This window comes from Vipera ursinii (assembly GCF_947247035.1).
Source record: "Vipera ursinii genome assembly, chromosome: 2".
NCBI lineage: Eukaryota > Metazoa > Chordata > Lepidosauria > Squamata > Viperidae > Vipera > Vipera ursinii.
Window position 1 is genome coordinate 277479452 of NC_139513.1, and position 24456 is coordinate 277503907.

Here is a 24456-nt window from a genome sequence, read left to right on the forward strand (position 1 = left end):
ATGATCTTTCAAGTAAGCCGAGATCTTTGCCATTTCCGCCAGGTCAGAAACCTTTAGAGTCCATTCTTCTATAGTCGGCAGTTCCTCCTTTTTCCAATATTGACCTATTAAGAGTCTTGCTGCTGTAATTAAGTTCAACATCAACTTAGTGTCCACAACAGTAGCATCTGTAATTATGCCCAACAAAAACAATTGCGGACAAAACTTTATCCTTTGCTTGAAGATCTTCTGCATATTCCACCAAATTTTTATCCAAAAAGCCTTAACCTTTTTACAGGTCCACCATATATGAAAATATGTTGCATCTTCGCCACCACACCTCCAACATTTTGGCTGATAATTCGGATACATACTTGCAAGCTTTTTGGGATCTAAATGCCATCTATAAAACATTGTATAAAAGTTCTCTCTTAAGTTTTGGGCTTGTGTGAATTTTACGTTCCTCACCCAGATCTTTTCCCACGTGTCCATTGTAATAACTTCTTGAATATTCTGGGCCCATTTTATCATACAATCTTTAACAAGTTCTGCTTCTGAGTCAATTTCTATCAATGCAAGATATATCCATTTGATATGTGCTGGACCCTGATTTCTAATTTGCTTTATCAAATTTTCATCAGTCATTGCAAAACCAATTTTCCGATCTTCTTTCCACCTGGCCCGTAACTGAGTATATTGAAACCAAGTTTGAAGCAACAGAGTATATTTTATTTTAAATCTTTTACAGGCAGCATCTGGAGAAAAACTGTACTTTGACAATAAAGGTTCATTCAACAATAAACTTTGCAGATAGATTTATAACCATCTGTAGGAACAGAAATCCTTGTTAAACATCCCACACAGAAAAAACACTCATAGTCATCCAAAAGATGCAGAGATAAACCCACAGCAGTTCAAGGAATGCCCTTATAAGAAAGACACAAAAAGCATGTGAGTTGCTAAGTTTTTCTCAAGATTTGCCTAGGTGAATCTGAAGAAGTCATGTTGGAAGCCTATAACGGTAGTCCTTGACTTGCAAATCATTTACTTAGTGACCACTTGAAGTTGCAACAATGCTGAAAAATTACTGACAAATGGTCGTCTCACTTACTACCAACAGTAACCCTGCAGTCGTGATCGTGATTTGGGTGCCTGGCAACTGTCACACCCATTATCAATAGTTGCAGAGTCCTGCAGTCATGTGACCGCCACTTGCAAGCTTCCCAGATGGCTTCTATCAAGCAAAGTTAACGGGGAAACTGGCAGTGAAAGTCACAAGTCTCAGTCATGCGATGTCTCAATGAAAATCCACATTGCTTATCGATAAATTATATTCGCTATTGTGGTCATAAGTCAAGGACTACTTGTCATTACATCCTAATCTCATTCTGCCAGGAGAACAAACACACGTTAACAAACATATACAGAGAAAGCTTACCCCTCATCAAGGAACATATCATAGTAAAATCCGTTCTCTATTGGTGGGCCGTAACATAAGCAACCACCATATATTCTTTCCATGGCTTCACCCATTATGTGAGCACTAGAATGCCAGTATACCTAACAGAAGGGGAAAGACAGAGAGAGCACATCAGACCTGTATTTGTAGACTCAAATGACTGCTATGCTGTCAAATTTAAGTCTGACAACTTAATTTCCTACTATCCTGAGACATTCATGAATTCTCAGACTGTAGTATAGTTTAATCTTACATCTAAGATTTATCACGTTGGTATTTACTTGGTTATAAGCCGCCTAGAGTCGCCTCTAGGTGAGATGGGTGGCATATAAATGTATTGAATATAAATACGCAGTATAAATCAGTGTTTCTCATCCTTGGCAACTTTAAGATGTGCAGATTTCAACTTCCAGAATTCCTCAGACAGCATGAGTTGGAGTTAGGAGTCCACATACCTTGAAGTTGCCAAAGGTGAAAAACACTGGTATGAACCTTAACACAGAATTAACAGTTTATTCTCAATGACAAAAAACAAAACAAAGAAAACATGAAAACCCCTGGCCAATCAGGCCCACCAAATAATAACCCTTCCTTCTGTAGACATCAATAACCCCTGAAGTTTTCCTTCATCTCTATTTTTACTACAAACATTGATATGTTGTTAATTTACTATGTAGTCTGCTTTCAATCAAGTTTGGGGCTTGACTCGATATATTAAAATCAAACTTTGGGGGAGACCCCACAAATAGATGGCCGTATAGAAGTACACCCTGGAAGATTCTCCATCCAAGCACTCATTCGTTCTGACTTAGCTTCCAATCCTGGATGGATTAGTCAGGTGCTTCCACCCGCTGAAGCTGTTCCTGTAATACAGCTGAATTGATAACTTACTGCTTGAGCTTCATCATCATCAAACTTAAGTAACTCCAAGGTACAATCTTTCTCCAGAGGACGATCAAGATCCCAAACCATTTTATCCACTCGAGCAATAACAGTGTTGTCGGCCAAACCTTGACTAAAAATACAAAACAGTAGTCGTGTAAGCTGTTGGTACATATTGACACAATTTTTTTATTGCTTGTTTATTCTCAGTGGAAAGAGAAAAAAAATCCTCAAACACATTTTCATGATTTAAATATTATTTTACAAGGTACCGTGATATGATGTCAGGGAACTATTTATGTGTATGTTTGTGTGTATCTTTTTCTTAGTACAAAGGTATTTTCAGAACATACGAGACAAATTTAGAAAATTTATTCAAACTCATCCTGAATAATAAGTATATTATTTGGAATTTATCAGAATAGGACTACTAATCTCATTGGATGTCACAAACATGCAAGGCGAGAAATGGCAACCAACTGTCTATGAAAACCAGCCAACACTTTTGTGAAAAATACTGAGATAATGCTTTGAACAAGAAAAAAATCAGAAAGCTTTTTACAAAGTCCAGGGACCCTAACCCTAACCTTTTTGTTCTATTGCTCTGATGAATGATTTTAAAGGCTAAGTTTTTGACAACTTTTTAAAATCGTAACATTTCCTAAAATATAAACGATAACGAATAGCCCTGAAAGAGAAAAACATGATAAGTAAATTCGACTGAGACTCTACATTGGCTATGTGTCTGATTTCAGATTAAGTTCAAAAGGACAATAACTAATGTTAAAGTAGAAAATAAAGTACACAAACACAAAGCAACACCTGGACTATATATTCATTTTTTGGGCAACACCTAATTCATGGGCTGTTGTCACACTTCTGATCTCTTCAAAACTATAACGTCAGAAACATCCACATGGCATTTACAAGATCAGAAAACAATATAGCTAGATTTTTTAAATTACGTAATTGTCTAATTTAAATGTTTTTTCCTCAAAATATTTTCCCCGAGCTGTACAAAGTAGCACAGAATGCACAGTCCTTGTATTAAAATTGCATCACTGTGTTACATTTAAATAAAAAAACATTAACATCAGTTTATTCCTGTACAAATGTAGGGAAGTCATTAAGATACAAAAAAAATGGGGCGCTGTAAAGAATGACAGAGAAGAAGACGGTTAGCACGTGATTAAAAATTAAATGCACACATCATATAAATGCAATATGAGTTTTCTAAAGGTGAATATACCTGATTCCACTGGCAATTTGGTACGGTGTAGTCTTCCAGGATTCAGCATCAATTTGTTTGCCATCAGGTAAGGTAACTTTAATGGGTTGGCTTTCTTTAGCAGCTCGTTCTGCCAGAAGAGCATCATGTTCTGCTTTCAGTTTATGGTACATTTCCAAACGTTGGTTAATATAGTCGGGCCATGGACTAAGCTGCATGTGATCAAAAAAGGTAAAAAAAAATGAATATCATGGAGCCTACCTTTATTAAGTACCTTCAGTTCCCCGTATCTTTTTTATTCATGGCAGTCTAAAGAATTTTATATATCAATAAAGGAGAACATTTGTAGCTCTGGGTTGCAATGAGGGGGGCCCTGGTGCTGTCTGAGCTTGGTTGTTTTCTTGCAGACGTTTTATTACCAAACTAGGTAACATCATCAGTGCATCTAGAGCTTGGGTAATGAAACATCTGCAAGAAAACCACCAAGCTCAGAGAGCACCAAGGACACCTCAATTTTATACATCCCTCTTCCCCCAAAAAGGAGAACTATCAGGAAGTTTTAAGGAAATCTTGAGGTTTATGATGCTGGTCTACGACCATAAAATAATTTGATATGAAGTTTACAAAACTTCCAAGAAGAAATAAACCTCAAAATGATTCCTCCCTACACCCCAAAGCTCTAGAACAGGCATGTCAAACTGCCGGCACATGGGCCAGATGCATCATACTGAAACCGCGCCTACCCCATTCCCAGCAATGGGGGAAAAGTCGTGATACATCGCGCGATGTCATGAGTTTGACAAGCCTGCTCTAGAATGACTAATCGTGTCACTGAGTGCAGTGAACACAGAATGCTGAAGGATTCTTAAAAGAGAAGTGAAGAAAGTGGTGGGTGATTAGAACAGAAACACCCTCATGAGCAATTTCTCCATAATGATCTCATGCATTATACATAAAATGTTTCAAAAGTGTTAAATGCACTCAAGACATTGAGTAGTAATACGAATATTATTTCTATTCCGCAAAACAGCCATTCTTTCAGTGGCAAACAACTCGCCTCAGTTGCAAATCTTTGAAATACTACAATCACACATTGAGTTAGAATTAACTGTTTTAACTAAATAAATCTTCTGTATTTATAAGCACAAATTGCTAAGTAGCAAATGCTGGGAGAGGTACTGAATCTGTGTGCAGTATGTCTTAAATTTCCCAAAGATATTCAGTCATCTAATAATGGAAACAAACTTAGGGACTTATTGTTTTGATCCAAGAAGTTTGTTTTCATGTCTTATCTAATAATCTACCAGAGACATATATTTAGAAAAAATAAAGGATCGGCTTATTTCCTTGCAGTGTCCAGCACATTTCAAATAAGCCACCTTTCAAAGCTATACCTATAAATACATACTAATTTTTATGTATTTAAAAAAATATATATGAATAGCCCTGTAGAAATTAAGGCATCAAGACCTAATTATGTACAGGTAGTCATCATTTAGCGGCTGCCTTGTTTAGCAACCATTTGCAGTTACAGCAGTGATCATAAAGTAACTTTGCGATCAATCCTCGAATTGGGACCTTTATGGATCTGTAAAACAAAGGAAACCTGAAGTAAGATCATAAGCATAGTTGCTTTGCTTAATGACCAAGTTACCAGTCCCAACTCTGGTTGCTAAACCAAGACTATCTGTACAGGTTATTTTCTTGTAAGGTTCTTCAGATAAGTTGAGGCAGTTATGATTGGGGAAGGGAGGAAGAAAGGAGAAATTAACTACTTGTTTGTTTTTTATTAGAAGGGACACGGTGGCTTGGTGGGTTAGGACGCTGAGCTTGTCGATCAGTAGGTCGGCAGTTTGGCGGGTTGAATCCCGAGTGCCGCATAACAGAGTGAGCGCCTGTTACTCGTCCCAGCTTCTGCCAGCCTAGCAGTTCGAAAGCACGTAAAAATGCAAGTAGAAAAATAGGGACCACTATGGTGGGAAGGTAACAGCATTCCGTGCGCCTTTGGCGTCTAGTCATGCCGGCCACATGACCACGGAGACGTCCTCACACAAGCGCTGGCTCTTCGGCTTTGAAACGGAGGTGAGCACCGGCCCCTAGAGTTGGAAACGACTAGCACGCATGTGCGGGGGAACCTTTACCTTACCTTTACCTTGTTTTTTATTGCTTTGAATTTAAGACATAACCAAGAGCAGAAAAAGTAGATGTTTAAGTGTAATATTGAATGAACTCAGGACATTTAATTTCCTAATAAGCATATTCAAGGTGCAAATGTCCCTAAGGTGTTTTTTCAAGAGGCAACTGGACTTTCTTGTTTTTCTTTGAAGACGTTTCGCTTCTTATCCAAGAAGCTTCTTCAGCTCAAGAACTGAAGAAATTTCTTTAATGAAAAGCGAAACATCTTCAAAGAAAAACAAGAAAGTCCAGTTGCCTCTTGAAAAAAAGCAACTTTGGGACAACCATGAGCTGGATGACTGAGAATCTCCAAAGACATCAAGGTGCAAATATAAGTGACAGTATAATATTTAATGCATGCATTAAATAAAGTTGAGATGAACCTCAGAGCGACTGCTGTCAGCAGTTCCTTCCATGTTTTTCTTTTCTCCAGGAACTTTCTTCTTCTTCTCCTTCCCAACAAGAATCTAAAAGAACAAATCAAAGTGATCAAGGCACATCATTCAAAAGTGTTTATAAATCAGTTCCTTGTTCAAAACACTAAGAACTTCACGGATTTTTTTTTTACTAATGACATGAGCAGTACAAGTGCATGCTAACTGATATAAAATCTTAGCTATTTTCATTAGCTAAGGACAGCTATCTTAATAAATCAAAAGAAAAGATACACATTACAGATATGTACGTGGTTCTCACTTTTAAGAAGTCCAAGAAAGTATCCAAGTTTATTCTAACCATGGTATCAGTCAGAAACTCACGTAGAAAAACATTTTGTATATTGAAGTAAATCTCAGTAATAAAGCTGACATGCTTAGGGATCTGAGGGTTAAATTGTGTCCCGATTTTTTTTATAACTTCATATAAACATTACTAGAACGATAGCTCAACTATCACATTTGAATTTCCCTCATTCCAACACACATAATAGAATATCTAGAAATGGGTCCTGAAATCCTTGATTATTTAAGGTGATGTAAATGAGATTCAGATGAATTTAACTCTGAGCCTAAGTATAAAAATGCCCAGTTTTGGAGGTATATGTTGGGTTATACCATACTTTAGAGTAATTTGTTTCTGACAGTAGATGGGGAATTGGGAGGCAAACCCTGTTGCTTTTGTGTATGTGTGTGCAGCATCAACACATATACAAAAGGGGTAGAGGCTGTATCTCAATGTTCAGTCTGATTGTGATTGCAGATTTAGGCATCTCAAAATCAAAATAATGTAAAATAAAGAAAGATATGGAAGTGAAATAGCCTCCTTAGAGGAGGAATAGGAATAGACTACTTATGATATTGCAATAAGCTAGGCCAAGGAGAACTGAAATTATTGCAGAACTAGTCTTGATGTCTCTAACTTCATACGAAGGGGACGGGAAGTTATTGAAAGTGATAACAAAAGTTGGGTTGAAAATATTTTGCAACTCAGCTAATGAATTTTAGATAAAAATCAACATAAATAGATGTTGCAACTTTTCTACTGAACATGAATAATCAAGTCCAACACAATTAGAAATAAATTCTATGACTTATCTGGCATGATGACAAGAGAGTGGCTCTATTTTTACCCACCTATTTAATATTTCTACTATTGAAAAGTGGAAGTTATATTTGAAAGACGTAGGAGATGGGATATAATTCTGACCCTGATTTACATGTCATATTTATATCCTGGAACAATCACCGTTTGATAAACCACAGTTAATTCTCATTTTTGGATGTCATTGGGATTTAAACACAGAAGAGGAAGAGGAGGAGGGGGAGGAGGAGAAGGAAGATCAGTTTAAGGCCATTCATGTTTTAAACTATCTGAGTTACTGTAATATATTTAGCATTGCCTAAAATTGCAATTAAAACATCTCTCAATTTGGTCCAGATTCATTAGCAGCATCTAAAATTCCTGAAATACTATAAATAAAATACTGAAATATGTTTCAGATTATTCTAATCAGAATAAGGAAGTATATGCTGCATTGAGATACAATCTGATCACCAGGGAAATGCATACACAATAAGTGACCACATGATTTCCCCGAAAGCTCTCCACCCGACATCCCTCATCCAAGAAGAGAAAATGAAAGTAGGAATCATTTCATAGGGAGAAAAATCATAAAATAAAATAAAAATAAAATCCCTTTCCCTCGATTTCAATCATTTGAACTGCTGCTTGTCACTTTTAAAACAACAACAACAACAACAACAATAAATAATAATAATAATAATAATAATAATAATAATAATAATAATAATAATAATAATAATAATAATAATAATAATAATAAACATAAGATACCTAAAAAGCTCACCACCCATCACCCGGGAAGAGAAAACGAAAGTCATGTTAAGAATTAAACTCAAAAGGAGAAAAAAAACAAAATAACATTTATTTCAATCGATCTCATTCAGACGTGGATTTCAGTAGGCCAGTCTCCATTCCGGGATCTCCCAACCTGCCCTACCTGCCTGATCCTTGAGCATCCCTATGGGAGTTGTAATCCAGCACACCGAGAGGTCAGGACCCAGGGGAGACAAGGGAGGACGAAGAAGGGGCAAAGCGATCCTAGAAAAAGTAGCGCCGCCCGGCCGCTTTAACCCCAACCGGCCGGGACGCCTCTCGGACAGCCGGCGCGCCCTGGAAACCCCAACGAGGCCGACCGCGAGCAGCCCCGAGAGAAGCCGGGGAAGCGAAGCCGGGCGGGGAAAAGACGCTCAAGAGCTGCAGCTGCTTACCTGCTGCTCGGCCGCCTCCATCCCTCCGTCCACAAGACGAGCCGCTGCCACTGTCAAGCGCGCCCGGGAAACAGCAAGGAAGCGTTGCCCGCTTGGCTGATGCAACGCGCCGCGCCGGGTTGCGCGCAGCTCTCCGCCCCTCGACGCCCTAGAGGGACGGCCCTGCCTGGGCGGAGCTTCGGGCGGTGCATGGCCGGCGCCGGGTGGAGGAGACCCGGCGGTAACCCGGGGCTCGCCTGGAGGGTTCCCCTGTGGATCCCCGCCTTGCGGCGCCCTCCCTCCAGCTGAGTAGGAATGGCGTTCCCAGGATCCGCGGGCCGGCGAGCGTTTTTCTTGGGTCTTGTCCTGGTTGAAGATTGAGAATCAGCCGACCTGCCAACTGCAGAGAGCGAAAAGTGCAGTGTAGAAACTGGTTGTGCGTATTTATTTATTTATTTATTTATTTATTTATTTATTTATTTATTTATTTATTTATTTATTTATTTATTTATTTATTTATTTATTTATTTATTTATTATACCGCCCTTCTCCCGAGAGACTCAGGGCGGTGTACAGGGCAATAAATATTAAAAAACAAAATATAAAAGTTAAAAAACAATTAAATATCATGCCCAATATATACAATAATTAAAACCATATTTAAACCCCAAACCCATCAAACCAGGCCAGATTGCTCAAATAAATAAGTTTTTAGATCCCGCCGGAAGGAGCGAAGGTCGGGGGCCATCCGGAGCTCAACCGGCAAGCGGTTCCACAGGTCTGGTGCGCCCACAGAGAACGCTCTCTCTGCCAAAGCAAATCAGCTTTACAGTACCTGGAAGTAAGCAGTTCTAAATTAAGTGAGTAGGCTTCCGTAGGGATTGCCCCATTAATGGTTAACGTAGCTCTGATGTTTCTGGTTGTAATTTTTTTAACCATGCTGCACTGATTTCTAAACAGCTGAGTATAGGTAGTCCTCGATTGACGACCTCAATAGAGCCCCAATTTTTTTTCTTGCTAAATGAGATGTTTGTTAGGTGAACTTACAAAAGTTCAAAATAACAGCAATGAATTATGCATGTACACTATAATTTTGAATAGCCAAGTTTTCGCACCCCCTGGAATATTGTCTCGCATCCCCAGGGGGTGCAAGGAACCCCTGGTTTAGATGGATAGAGAGGGCTGTTCAACCTTGCCCCACAAGATGCAGCAGAGTTTGTTTTCTATCTCTCATTGCCTCCCATCTCGTGCAGGGCTTTTCAACCAGTGGTACGGGTACCACCAGTGGTACATTGGCACCTGGCAGGTTGTATGCGACCATCCTAGAAACGTGATAGCGGGGGAGGGGAATGAGCTGAACCGGTGGCAGCACCGCACAAGCCTGAGCGAGAGATGGCTGGAGCTGCAGGGCTGTCAGGGCTCAGTGGAAGCACCAGGATCAGTGCCAGTCTCCAGCTGGAGCTTGGCGCTTATCCTGGCGCTTCTGCTGAGCCCAGAAGAAGTGTCAATCAGCTGGAATGTTGCAGCATCTCCGGGGTCTTGTGATGTACATTGAGATGTTTGGCAACTGATTCATATTTATGATGGTCGCAGTGTCCCAGGGTCATGTGAAGTGACCAAAACCTGCTGCAACCACCCAGCAGACGGGGGGGGGGATAAAAACCAAACACACCCCACCCCACCTCCGCTGCCAATCCTCAACAGAAATGCTCACAACAGTGAAAACTTAGTACAGGAGGAAGAGCGCCGCCGGGCGGGCAGGCAGGTGTCTTGCTCGGCTGTGGCTTGGGGGGCACTTTTTTCAGTGCCTTTGTAACTTCGAACAGTCACTAAGCGAACTGTTGTAAGTTGAGGACTACCTGTACTTCATCACTTTTTTCCTTTTTTTTTTTTGGTCATCAAGTTTTTGACAACTTGCTAGGGTGGTACTCGGATGTTGCCATATCCTAAAAGTGGTACAATGGGTGAAAAGGTTGAAAAGCCCTGATCTAGTGACCACTGGGAGTTTTGCAGTCCAAAACGTATATGACAGGATTAGGATTCCATAAGATTTGTGGACTTCAATTCCCAGAATTTCCCAGCCCAGGCAGGCAAATAAGCTATAAAAGTCCAATTTGTTATCCCTCATTATTTTCTGGACCACAAAAAATTGGCCTGCTACATCTGAAAGTAAAGATTCCCAGTGTTACCGTTTAAAGCTGACTAGTAGTTTTTGACAGCCAGTTTGGTGCAGTGGCTAAAGCACTATGCTAGAAACAGGGAGACTGTGAGTTCTAGTCCTGCCTTGGGCACAAAACCAGCTGGGTGACATTGGACCAATCACTTTCTCTCATCCCTTAGGAAAGAGGCAATGGCGAACAACTTCCAAGAAAGATTGGTTCAGTTTTCATGATTCAACCTTTTGACCCCTTTGGCCTGGATAATCGAGACTTCATCGACACACTTCCGAGGAGCCTTGGCAAGAAAACCTGGCAAGTCCAGGCAGAAAATTGGATAAGCAGGGATTTGTCTAGACCAGGGGTCTTCAAACCTGGCCCTTTGATGACATGGACCAAGTCCCAGAATTCCTCAGCCAGTGTTCCTGGCTGATGAATTCTGGGAGTTGAAGTCCACAAGTCATAAAAGGACCAAGTTTGAAGACCCCTGGTCTAGGCCAGGGTGTCAAACTGCCGGCCTGTGGGCCGGATGCATCATCTGAAATCCGCACCCACCCGATTCCTGGCAATGGCAAAACTGTCCTGATACGTTGCACGACGTCATGTGACATCGCGAGTTTGACATGTCTGGTCTAGGCAGTCTCCAAGAATTGGAACACGATTGAATGGAAGAAAAAGAATGTGGTGTTCAGTTAGTACAGGTAATCCATGGCTTATGACCATAATTGAGTCTAAGCAGGTCACCGTATGATTTTACAACCTTTTTTGCAGTGGTCGGTAAGCAAAGAGGCAGTTGTTAAGTGAATCCATTTTCTACAGTGGGCATTTTTTGCCAAAATCCATACGTAAATCCCAGTTTCTGGCAAAAAAAAGTCATAAATCAAAGTCAAACAACTGCAGAAAGCTGCAAACTGCTGTAAACATGGGGCAGCTGCTGAACACCCAAAATGTGATCACGTGACCACAGGATTATGCAGCTTTGGCTGTTGGAACTTTGAATTTGGGTCATAAGTAGTCCTGTTGTAACTTTGAATGGTCACTAAATGACTGGTCATAAACCAAGGACTACCAGTATTCTAAATAACCAGCCATCTGCGTGGAGGCGAAGGATGTATGTGTATGTGTCATACTCCTTTTTACAAAGAAGGTGGAACATAGGTTACAATGCCACACCCATCTTCTTGCAGATTTTGAATCCTTACACATCCCAGGAAGCCCTCAGTGCTGCCTCATCTTTCTTTCCCAGTCAGACCCTGGAATTCTGCTCTTTTTCCTTCTACATTGTGAAGAGAAGAAATTGCTTTCAAAAAATGCGCAGGGAGAGGAAGAAATTATGAATGCTAATGTTTGGGGGCTAAAATGTGAGGGTATAATGGCACCTTTAAGGCAAATGTGCTACTCTTGTCTGGGTATCAGAATAACAATACCAGAGTTGGAAGGGACCTTGGAGGTCTTCTAGTCTGACCCCCTGCTGAGACAGGAAACCCTATTTCAAACAAGTTGTTGTCCAATCTTTTCTTTAAAATCTCCAGTGTTGGAGTATCCACAGCTTCTTGAGGCAAGTTGTTCCACTGTTTTATTGTTCCCACTGTCAGGAAATTTCTCCTTAGTTCTAAGTTTGTCCTCTCCATCTCACAACTTCAGGTTGTTTCCCTTATGGGCTAAAAATGAGATGAAGACAATATTGTGCTGCTAATGAGTTGCACAGAAATTTTATAGCAATTTGATATTGCTGCAATATCCAAGCATGTGATGAGGGACTGATAATAGATTAGATGCTGTTGTCTAACTCATGGAGTGAGTCACATCTGTATGAGTTGTGAAGTAGTAGACCATATCACAATGCATTTGTCAACTGTAACCCAAAAGCAAATAGCATTGTCATTAATCCAAACTAGATTAGATAAATTAAGAAGCAAGAAGCAAGTTCATTTTTCACTTTAAAAACTTTAAATATGGAAATAGGCAGTGTTCTGTGTGCAAATAGGTACCTAATATAGTTTCACTCAAAACTATTTAGTTATGATTGTGGAACCAGAAAAATATTATAAGCATAAAAGTGATTCTGTAGATTAATCATCTTTATAGTATACTCACTTTTAATGAAAATCTGCATAATTATTTTCTTTTTTCCTGTGTCATCTCTGTTCTGATTATACTAATGGAAATGTGATTTTGTGTTTGTTGAATCTAACATAGCACAACAGTTTTTCAAGAATGTTGGGGTTTTTTGAGAAAGCAACTTACATATAAGAAACACAAGGATCAAATAATCAAATCTTCCCTAAATTAAATTCTTTCTTTTCCGTCCAGATATGAGACACTCAGAGTCAAAAATCTTTTTTTTCTTTCGGCATCTAGACAGGCAGTAATACCTCTATGTTACAAGAAAAAATGCTTTTCACTCAGACTCAGCATGGTAATTCATATATGGACTGAAAAAGGACTATTTCTTTCCCTTTCCCTTCCCATCCTTCCTTCCTTGCTTCCTTTTTAAAGAAACATTAAAGGAATTGTGTGTATTTTAGAACTGAGTATATTGTGAACAAATCTGACAGAACCAAAATAGTATTTTGCCAGGAGATGGCAGCAAACTTACATGTTTCAAAAACAATGGCTTTTTATATACATACACACCGACATAGACATAGACACAGACAGACACACACACACACACACACACACACACACACACACACACACATACATACATACATACTGCTCAAAAAAATAAAGGGAACACAAGATAAGACATCCTACTATTAAATACAGTACATTGTGTTGTTTAAGTGTTCCCTTTATTTTTTTGTGCATGATTTAAATCGGGTCTTCAAACTTGGCCCTTTTATGACTTGTGGACTTCAACTCCCAGAATTCCTCAGCCAGCATGCCTGGCTGAGGAATTCTGGGAGTTGAAGTCCACAAGTCATAAAAGAGCCAAGTTTGAAGACCCCTGATTTAAATAGAAAATAGATGCTGTTGTTTGATTCTTCTCAGAAGTAGGAAAAAATTAAAGAGGTCTAAGGAAAGGCCTTATGAGTGATCCCTTCAGCTAGCAGCTCTGGAGCCAATGTATATTGCAAAATTTTATCAAATCAAATTTATTAAACCTATAACAAATTAATTATAAACTTTTTTGTGAGATACTACAGCAAAAAGCTATAGGACACCACGTGAGACTGGCATCACAGGAAGTAGGGATTAGGTTTTTCTTTGATCCTGATAAAAGTCTCTCCATCCAAATCCTCCTTTTTCCATCTGGATCCTAGTACAGGGATGGAGAATCTGGATTGTAGGTTCTATTCCTGGACTCCACCAGGCAACACTCTTTAACTGATGGAGTCCGTAACAAACCCTCCCTGCCTGACTGGTTGGGGCAGTCCAATGTAGTGGGAAGAATACAGTTCCACAGGTAACTTGGTTTCATGCCACGTAGGGTTTTAAAGGTCATAACCAAAACCTTGAATTCAACCCAGAAACAAACTGGCACCCAATGCAGCTCACGCAGTAAAGGTGTTACATGCATCATCCTTGGGGTGCTCAAGATTGCTCACACAGCTTCATTTTTGATACTAGCTGAAGCTTCCAGACACTTTTCAAGGATAGCCCTCTAGAGTGGATTGCAAGTAATGCAATTATCCTGTATCTGTGCCTTAGACATTATGGACTTTAGACTATTGTATTTTGACTATAAAAGATCACCTCAATGAGAAAAAAACCTATATATATTGAGTGCATGAATGCTATTTATGTATGTATAAAAATGATTTCTCATTATTAATTTCTGGGACACACATAAGTATGCATTTGTGCCAATTTCTATGCACAGCAGTGATATTTATACAATCCACCCAGCATGTGGCACCAGGGGAATAAAAAATAGCCTAGTTTGGCTAGGAGAAACCACAGCTCGCGAGCAGAGAAGGGGCATCATTTTGTATAGGTGAAATGTCCTGGGTCAAATCCTTGGGTACAGACTGGCATAAGTACGAGACTGTATCTATTTCTCCTACTTGGGGATCTGGTTTGTTTGGTTTCGTGTTAAATTTACTTTAAAATTGTGGTTGGAAAGATTGACTGGAATTAGCATGTTACGGAGTTCAGATTCTTCTTAAAACCAGCTGAAAAGGAGCCAGCCATGAAAATACAATCCAAGGTAATTACAGTGTGAAAAGTGGAAATTATTGTGCCAGAAAAAGGCCAAGAGCTTGAAATGGGAGTAATGAGATGTGAAAAATGGAATAAAAGATTACAAAATCGGTATGGGCTATACAGTTTTGAAGACACTCCATCCCCTAGGAATGCTAACTATTTCCAGTATTAAATTCAATTTATACATCCTAGAAAAAAAATACTCTTCTAGCAAGTGAAACCCATTTAAGTGCATAAAAGCAAATTAACGTTTCCAATTGGCCTTCCCAGAATGTGGATATCATCAGGAGATTCAGAAATAGGAATTGATGGCAGATTGGCTTTTCAAAGCCAACAATTAGTTGGTACAATTACAATATTTTTGGCATAAGGAAATTAATTACTTCCATATACAGTTTAATCTGAGATGTATAATCTATTGGTTTGGAAATACTAAAATTAAATGGGAGAGACAGAAGGTTCTAGAAAACCTACAGAGTACTCTGAAAAATGGGGTGTATTTGTTCTGTAGGATTAGGGGTCACTGTGGGAGTTTTGTTCTCAAACTAAGCACAGCTTTCTTAACTACAGTGAAAAAGAAAAAAAGCAGAGCGAAGCTAAGAGATTGTGGTATAATGTGGTATAGTGTAGCTTAAGAGATGTGGTGGTGCAGTTAAGAGCCGTGTAGCACAGTGGTTACAATGCATGCAGTATTGCAGGCTAATTCTGCTGACTGCCATCACTTCAGTAGTTCGATTCTCACCAGCTCAAGATTGATTCAGGTTTCCATCCTTCCAAGGTCAGTAAAATGAGGAGCCAGATTGTTGGGGGAAATGGGTTGACTATAAACTGCTTAGAGAGGGCTGTAAAGCACTGCAAAGCGGTATATAAGTCTAAGTGCTATTGCTGTTGCTATCTCATAAAGCAAGGTTTTCCACCCTGCGGACTTATGGATTTCAGCTCCCAAAATTCCTCAGCCAGCATGATTTTTTTCCAGTAAGAGCAACCTCAGAAGATAGGAAAAGTGACTGATCCAAGGTCAGCAGAAAAAAACATTGTCTCCTCTTTCCTTAATCTTTTGGGAAAGATTGGGAGTGGGATGCCTCAGTGGTTAAAGACTCTGAGCTTGTCACCTGGAAAGGTGACAGCCCAGGTTCGAGACAACAGGATGAACTCCCATTACTTGCCCCAGCTCCTTCCCACCCAGCAGTTTGAAAGCATGCAAGTGCGAGTAGATAAATAGGTATCACTTTGGTGGGAAGATAACAGTGTTCTATGGTCCTTTGGCTTTTAGTCATGCTAGCCATAGGATCACGGAAGTCTCTTTGGAGAATGCTGGCTCCCTTGGCTAAGAAACAGAGATGAGTACTCCCCCTTAGGCTGGACAGAGGAAACCTTTACCTGGGCTAGATTCAGATCTCTGAATATGCCATGCCTCATTTCTAGCTTTGAATTCTTTTACCTTTCTAAAACATATGGCTCAACCCAGATCCCAAACACAATTTCACAGGGCACATCAATCTGTTATGACTGTTGTCTGGATAAATGCTATATATACACAGTAAAAAAGAAGAACAACGGGTTGAATTAGATCGGAGATGGGAGGAGAGATGATCAAGACCAAACTATATATTACACTGCACACCCATGCGTGCCATGGATTTATGTTCTAAATGAAAAGCAGCTTTAGAGGAATGCACTTTTAAGTATGTGTGTGTTTAGGGACAGATTCAGTTCTTTCTCTCACGAACTGTTCTGCCGCTCACACTTGTTTTCCCTTTAGAGGATGCCAGAAGAGTGTTCACAAGCAACATTCAGCATCTGGAAACCCCCCCCCCCAAAGATAAAAATAGCTGGAAGAAAAAATCACAGTGAAAAAAAATAGATGTATAAATTACACAGGCTGCTGACCAGATCTTTATTTGTTTTTTGTTTATTTAATTTTTTTTTAAAAAAAGCCCTGCTGAGGCTTCATTGTACACATTTATGCCACCTGTACTTTGACTCCTTCTGTACATCCCTTGTTCTTCTTTAGCTGACCCCATTCCAAGCTTCTAAGAATGGTTGAGGAATTCTGATGGCAGCATGTCTTCTTGTCTTCCTTCATTTAGGCTGAACCAGCTTCTGGCAGGTCACTTCTCAACAGCCTTCCTTACTCCAAGCGTTTCCGCTCTCATCCTAACCAGGACCAGAGACACTGAACTTCAGCCTCAGGTAGGTTGATGGGACCCAGAACTCTGATAAGTCTTCGTGTTGATACTTGTCTCAGGGCTCCTTTGGGTGGGCTGTCGTTTGTGCCTCTAATAATACAAGGCTGTATGGTGGCATTGTGGGAACTGAAATAGCAGCTTTCCGGAGAAGGAATCAATGCTGCCATTTTCATAGGTAAACTAAATCTGCGAAGACGCCAATGGGCACCACAGGCTAATTTTGATGCCACTTTCAAAACTTGCACAGCCCAACATCTCATCTGCCCACTGCACAGATTGGAATCCACCTACGAAATCCCCTCCCAAGATCCTTCCAAATATATCTTTCACAACGGATAAGAACTTCTGGTGTTCTTGGGTTCTAAAATTTAAATTGGCAATGACAGCCATGCCAGAAAACTTTGAATTAAACCCCTTGCCATGGTCACCAATTTCACAGGATTATCCTGAAGATCAAAAAGGACAAGATGACCACATAGCCACTTTGATCACTCTTGAAATAGAGCAGAGTAAGAATTCTGTAGAACTAGTTGAATTTCTGTCAACATGAGTTGTTCCAGTTATAAGTCATAAATCTCCATACTGCGTAAGAACTGTCACAGTGTTTTTATAAGATGACTGATCATATATATTATTCTCCTTTATCCCCTTCCATTTTAAAGTAGTGCCTTGTCTGTGCACTTTTTGTTGTAATGTATTTTTCTGAGTAAAGACCCTTAGGAACTCTTGTCTCTCCAAGCTCACCAATGAAAAACCCAGCATTTTAAATTAACAAATGAAGAATGAAAATAAAAGAAAGGGAAGAAAATATTTCTTTATTGGAAAACATCTGTTTGTCTTTAATGTGGTATAAAAATTTGCAAGGCATCACTAAGCAATGCCTTCTGCATTTATAATTCTGCTTTATTTTCCATTCATCTATAGGAATTTTGTTGCAAATACCACAACTGTGCTTGTAGATTTGTTTTCACTCTGACCTAAATTTCAGCAAGAATTAGGAGACCAAATTAAAGAAAAGCATCTACAGAATGGCACATCTGTTCAAGCTGCCTGAGGACATTTGCATGATAAATGTTTACATGTTTTCGGACATGGGCATTCTGCAGCCAAGCGGGATGTCCCTGACTCTGCGTGCCAGTGGCCAGCTTGTTTTCTCAGCTCATAGCTGTTGGATTGTTGTCTCCAGATTCTGTGGAGAAAGCAAAAAGTTCAGTCTTGTTTATTCAAGGGGGCCACAGATTGCATCTCAACAGTAGAACCACTTTAAGCATTTTTTATGTGGTCAGTCATATTGAGAATATTGCTGTGAGGCAAGACGTACAATTTCAAAATTTGTTTTGCTGGGTTTCACTTAAAATTCACACGAGACCTATAAAATGACTAAAAGACAAGGAACAAGCCATCTGTCCACACATCACTTCTTGAATCAGCAGCAATTAGATCCACCTTTATTCCATTCTTATTTTTATTTACGTAAACATTTAAATGTAATATAATATCTGTGGTGGCACAGTGGTTAGAGTGCAGTGCTGCAGGCTAACTCACTGCTCACTCCAGAAGTTCGATTCTGAACGACTCAGGATTGATTCAGCCTTTTATACTTCTGTGGTGGGTAAAATGAGGACCCAGAGAGGGTTGTAAAGCACTAGGAAGCATATATAAGTCTAATTGTTACTGCTATTGCTATATCACAAAGTTAAACATTGAAATACAAACTAACATAAAAGGGGAAAGGAGAGGGGAATAGCAAAACAAATTTAAAGGGACCAAAAAATTAACCAATTTATAACAAAGATGACCTCCAACTTTCTTTTAGAGATAATAACAATTCCAACAAGCTATGTCTCAGTTTATGCAAATAATACCAATATCTTAAAATACTAATAACCAACTTTCTAAAATACCCATATTCATAAAATCTTCTTCTCTTAATTTTAATCCAAGAGGTAATAAATTGTCAAATGTGAATAACCTTATATTTTAAAAGCCACAATGTTTCTCTAATTCAATCCAATCTAATTCTCAAATCCCAAAGTTAAAAGGTGATTTTTCTTCTTGTCTTGCTAGAAATCTAACTGGTCTCCAAGTCACAAGAAATTTAGTCAAATTACTATCTCTAAGCAATCAATTTTACCATCTCAGCTAGCACCAGGGTGTAAAGCTTTTTCAAAAAAAAATTAAAATTCATATATTGCACGTGTGATAGCCACAACAAATTAGAGGAAGATGTACAGCTTTCTCTTTTCTTATTAAGGCCATAACCCAAGGTATACTTTCTATGAAATATGTTCCTGTAAGACAACGCTTGGGATTATGCTTTGGACAAGTAGATATTTGTGGTCACATTTTGTGATCTAAAATGATAGCAATAGCAATTGATTTATATATTGCTTCAGGCAATCTCTAAGCGGTTTACAAATGTCAGCATGTTGCCCCCAACAATCTGGGTGCTCATTTTACCAATCTCGGAAGGATGGAAGGCTGAGTCAACCTTGAGCTGGTCAGGATCGAGCTCCCAGCAGTGGAATGCAGAGTTAGCTTGCAGTACTGCATTCTAACCACTGCACCACCATGGCTCCTGAAGTCAGTAGAAAAGTTCAGATCAAAGTCATATAATCTCATTGATTTACATTAACTGTATATTATATACATTGTATACATATTACCATATTTACAAAATGACATATTTATAGCTTTGGAAAGGAGTAGCTCTCAGATTAATAAATGATCCCAGGTCTGTTGCCAGGATAAATAGGAAACAGAGCTCATATGGTCGTATTGTAACATTGCATTGCATATCAGTGAGCTAAAAGCTTCAGACATCTTGTTTGTTTTAACTCATATAGAGTTTTCACATCCTTGTCCACCATCTTTGATGCCGATCAGAAAAACTACAAGTGGTTGGAGAGGTTAAATGCTGCATATGGTAGGTAGTTAATAGAGCCATAATGCTGTTTCCTTTGGGGATAATTAAGTAAAGTACATCAAAGGAGACATAAATAATCAGCCAAAGAAATTAAAGACAAAAGATAGGAAATCAAATGGAACCAATCACAGCTTTCTTGTTCCTCTTAACGCATTCACTGAGGACATTTCTTGCAAGAGCTTTCTCCTGGCACAAAAAAGCTGGCCTCCACAATATGGGAGGCATCTGGCCCAATTCCCATTGAAACCATCAGAACATAATCCAATCAAGACCTTGCCAAATACTGATAGGAAAGCTTGGGGAGTCGAAGTCAAGACTGTAGGACAAGATACCACAAAGGTTATTCATGTTAGGTTGTAATTGCCAAGCATAGAATGTATAAGACATAAAATTCTTCAAATTCCACATAGTGTTGTCCTGCAAGTTTCTTCTGCTATTCTGCATGCTAGTGCAGCTCTTTTAATCTGTCCCAGGCCTAACAGTTATTGCCCAACTCATTTAATGGTTGTAACCATTCATTTCATAGCCAAATCCTAAAATCCTTTGGTGCTTAGCCATGTCTCGGTGGAACTGGATCCAGAGAAATCCCAGAATTTCCTACAGAGACTAGATGCCTGGGAATTCAATCATTAGATAATGTGATCCCCAGTAGGCTTTCTATTAAAGGCTGTTACAGCAGAAAAAAACCAAATCCCTTTTATCGCAGCATTCCTTACATTTCTTACCGTCTCACTAACATATCAGTCTTTGAGATGAGCATCTGTATTAAACTGAAATATTTCCACTTGCATTTTCAGTGTAGCCAGGGGCATTTGCAAGGGGGCAAATGGTGGAATAGGAATTGTGATGTGAGATTGTGACAGAAGCCCCCACCTTTTTTATAAATACATTGTGTGATGTAACACACACGTACATAAGGAATAAAGTCTAATAAGATAACAGCAATAGCACTTAGATTTATATACCACTTCATAGTACTTTACAGCCCTCTCTAAGCAGTTTACAGAGTCAGCATTGTTCCCCCAACAAACTGGGTCCTCATTTTACTTATCTCAGAAGGATGAAAGGCTGTGTCAACTCTGAGCCGATCAGGATCAAACTGCTGGCAGTTGGCAAAGTAGTCTGCAATACTGCATTCTAACCACTGTGCCACCACAACTCCTCAGTGATAACTATTTCATTACTGACCAATAAACCAGATGGCCTCTAAACATTAAGATGTCTTGGTGTGTGGGTATGAATGTAGGTGTGGATATATGGGTTTATGTGTGTCTATGCGTGCTCATAGGCCTTCAAGTCAGTGTTAACTCCTGGGAATTCCCTGGATAAATCCTTCAGTTTTCTTGACAGGATTTCAGAACTGGTTTGCCATTGTTTGCTTTCTAGGGCTGAAAGAGAGTGACTGGCCCAAAGTTGATTTCATGTTAAAGGCAGAACTAGATTTCATGGTCCTTGTCATAGTATTATGTTTGTTGTTGATTGATTGACTGATTGATCTGGGTGCTACCTAATTTCCAAATAATTCTGATATGATTTCAGAAGTATTAATGTGATACCTGTTTCAACACTGAGAGAAAACTTGGATTTTGCAGACCCCTTTAATTGTAATGTGAGCTAATTCTTTAGAGTTGACTTCTAGAGACTTTTCAAGAAGCTTACCAGTTCAGTATTAATATATGGAGTCAGATTAAGCGGGGGGGGGGAGGAAGGCACTGCAATTAATCAAGTGAGCAGGAACATATTTTGCTTCTCATCACAAACTATTCATCAGGGAGAAACTAATCTTCTATTTAGTTTTCAATATACATTTATAAATCTGAGGCCTGTTTTCTTGATTCAAAGACACAAGAATAAATTCAACTGCTGTGAATATTTTTACTAAGGTGGAGTATAACAGAGAATCAATCACAGATCAGCGGTGTGAATAACAGAATAACAAAGAATATGGAAGCTGCTCAGAACAGGGGGGCCCCCTTGTCATGGCCAACTCACTGCAGCCTAATTGCTGCGTCCAATGTTCCAGTATCTTAGGGGCTGCCACAAAGAAGAGGGAGTCAAGCTATTCTCCAAGGCACCTGAAGGCAGGACAAGAAGCAATGGATGGAAACTAGTCAAGGAGAGAAGCAACCTAGAACTAAGGAGAAACTTCCTGACAGTTAGAACAATTCATCAGTGGAACCGCCTGCCTCCAGAAGCAGTGAATGCTCCAACACTGGAAGTTTTTAAGAAGAGACTAGACAGCCATTTGTCTGAAATGGTATAGGGTTTCCTGCCTGAGCAGGAATAGTATAGGTTGGACTAGATGACCTCCAAGATCCCGTCCAACTTTATTATTGTTATTATTATAACTTGTTGGGGGACAACTCGTCACAGCCAACTCACCACGGGACAATAATTACACTAATGTTGAAGGTGGAATAGAATCATGAAAGAAAGGATGCAAAAGGAGGAACAAAATAAAATGTGAATGACACAAATTAAATTGATTTAAATTTTAAATTGAATTGTTGAATTGTCTCACAGAGAGTTGTCCTGCAGTGAGCTGGCCACTTCGTCTCATGGAAAGTTGGCCACGGCAAGTTGGCCACAGCGAGTTGCCCCATTCCAGCTCAGAACAGAATAAAAATAATTATCTAACAAAGTGTCACAGAAACCGGTGTGGACTTACACTAATAGGTAGCATAACTGATGTTTGGGGAGAAATGAATAATAATAATAATAATAATAATAATAATAATAATAATAATAGTAGTAGTAGTAATAGTAATAGTAATAATAGAGTTGGACGGGATCTTGGAGGTCATCTAGTCCAACCCCCTGCTGAGGCAGGAAACCCTATACCATTTCAGACAAATGGCTGTCCAGTCTCTTCTTAAAAACTTCCAGTGTTGGAGTATTCACCACTTCTGGAGGCAGGTTGTTCCACTGGTTAATATGTCTCAAACATTCCTGGTTACTATGTTAAAATTTTATACTAAATTTTATACAGTATGCAGTATATTGTTTCTTAGTGTAACCCCCCCACACACACACACACACTTGTATATCCATCTTTCCATACAGACAGTCCGCAACCATTATTTACTGACAACAGCATGTATTTAGGACAGCTGCAGCATCCCAAGGACATGTGGTTGCCATTTGTGACCATCCCAGCCAATGGGGGAAGCTGGATTTGCTTAACAACCATGTGATTCACTTAACAACTGCAGTAATTTGCTTAACAACCAGGGCAAAAAAGGTGTAAAATTGGGTGCTTAACAACTGCCTTGCCTAGCAATGGAAACTTTGGTACCGATCCTAGTGCTAAGTCAAGGACTACTCGTACTTTGATCTTTCGTATTTTCACATTCTATTTCCAGATGAACTTGTTATTTCTTTCAAAATAACATTCCCATTTTGATTATGGCATTTATACATAGGCACACATGCGCCCACATTTATGTGTCCATGAATAGAGGGAAATGCAAATATCTCTTCTGTAAAAAAAAAAGGAGGGAATAGTAGTAGCTGCTCTTCCTTCGCTTGGCTTTCCGTTTCATCAGTCTGTAGGTGGAGCTCTTTTTCAGCAAATTCTTACTTTCTTTTACATGAAAAATAAATTTAACATCATTTGTCATATGAAAGAATGCCATACCTCCTATGAATAAAAGGACTGGACCTCATCACTTTGAAGCCAATGTCTGCATTCCTCTCAGTTTTAAAACATCTGGATTATGCTCACTGAGCATTAGAGTAAATATAGAGTACGCATAATATACAGTGATGCGGTGGTTAAGGCACCAGGGTACAAAGTGGGAGTCTGGGAGTTTTAGTTTTGCCATGGGCACAAAGCCAGCTGGGTAGCCTTGAACCAGTCTCTCTCTTTCTCAATCCTAGAAAGGAGGTGATCAATTCATGGTGGTGATCATATTGATACTCCTACCTTCCCTCCCCCCCCCCCCCACAACAATCCCATGAGCTGGTTTGAGCTGAGAGAAAGTGACTGGCCCAAAGTCAGTCAGCCGGGTTTCATGCCTAAGGCGAGACTAGAACTCATACTTCTAGGCCAGACCCTTAACCACTACAACTAACTTGTTCTCTAATGCTTTCACACTTTGATTGGTTGATTCACTGACTGACCGATCAAATGTATACACTACCCAGCTCACTATCTAACATACTGTACAAGCAAATGTGACAGTCGTTAAATGCAGAAGATTGAACAAAGGAAGAAGACATATACAGTATGTATTTAATTTGCATCCCACTTTTCTCCCTTTCAATTCAAGATGGTGCAGCTTAGAAACAATAATAATAATAATAAAGTTGGAAGGGACCTTGGAGGTCATCTAGACCAACCCCCTGCTCAGGTAGGAAACCCTATACCATTTCAGACAAATGGTTGTCCAGTCTCTTCTTAAAAACTTCCAGTGTTGGAGCAATCACCGCTTCTGGAGGCAGGTTGTTCCACTGGTTAATTGTTCTAACTGTCAGGAAGTTTCTCCTTAGTTCTAGGTTGCTTCTCTCCTTGATTAGTTTCCATTTGTTGCTTCTTGTTCTGCCTTCAGGTGCTTTGGAGAATAAGTAGACACCTCCCTTCTTTTTTGTGGCAGCCCCTGA

The 24456-nt window shown here is 39.5% G+C and overlaps 1 protein-coding gene across 1 annotated transcript in view; it reads right to left on the reverse strand.

Annotated features, from left to right (window-relative positions):
* Positions 1–8601, reverse strand: part of TARS1 (threonyl-tRNA synthetase 1) — a 37508-nt gene extending 28907 nt beyond the window's left edge. Inside the window, exons 1-5 of the mRNA XM_083352018.1 lie at positions 8453–8601; positions 6107–6190; positions 3570–3760; positions 2330–2453; positions 1418–1539 (exon numbers count right to left, since the gene is read on the reverse strand). Coding sequence (XP_083208144.1) covers positions 1418–1539; positions 2330–2453; positions 3570–3760; positions 6107–6190; positions 8453–8473 — 542 coding nt within the window. The 5' untranslated portion in view covers positions 8474–8601. The remainder of the gene's footprint in view (positions 1–1417; positions 1540–2329; positions 2454–3569; positions 3761–6106; positions 6191–8452) is intronic.
* Between the last annotated feature and the right edge of the window lie 15855 nt (positions 8602–24456).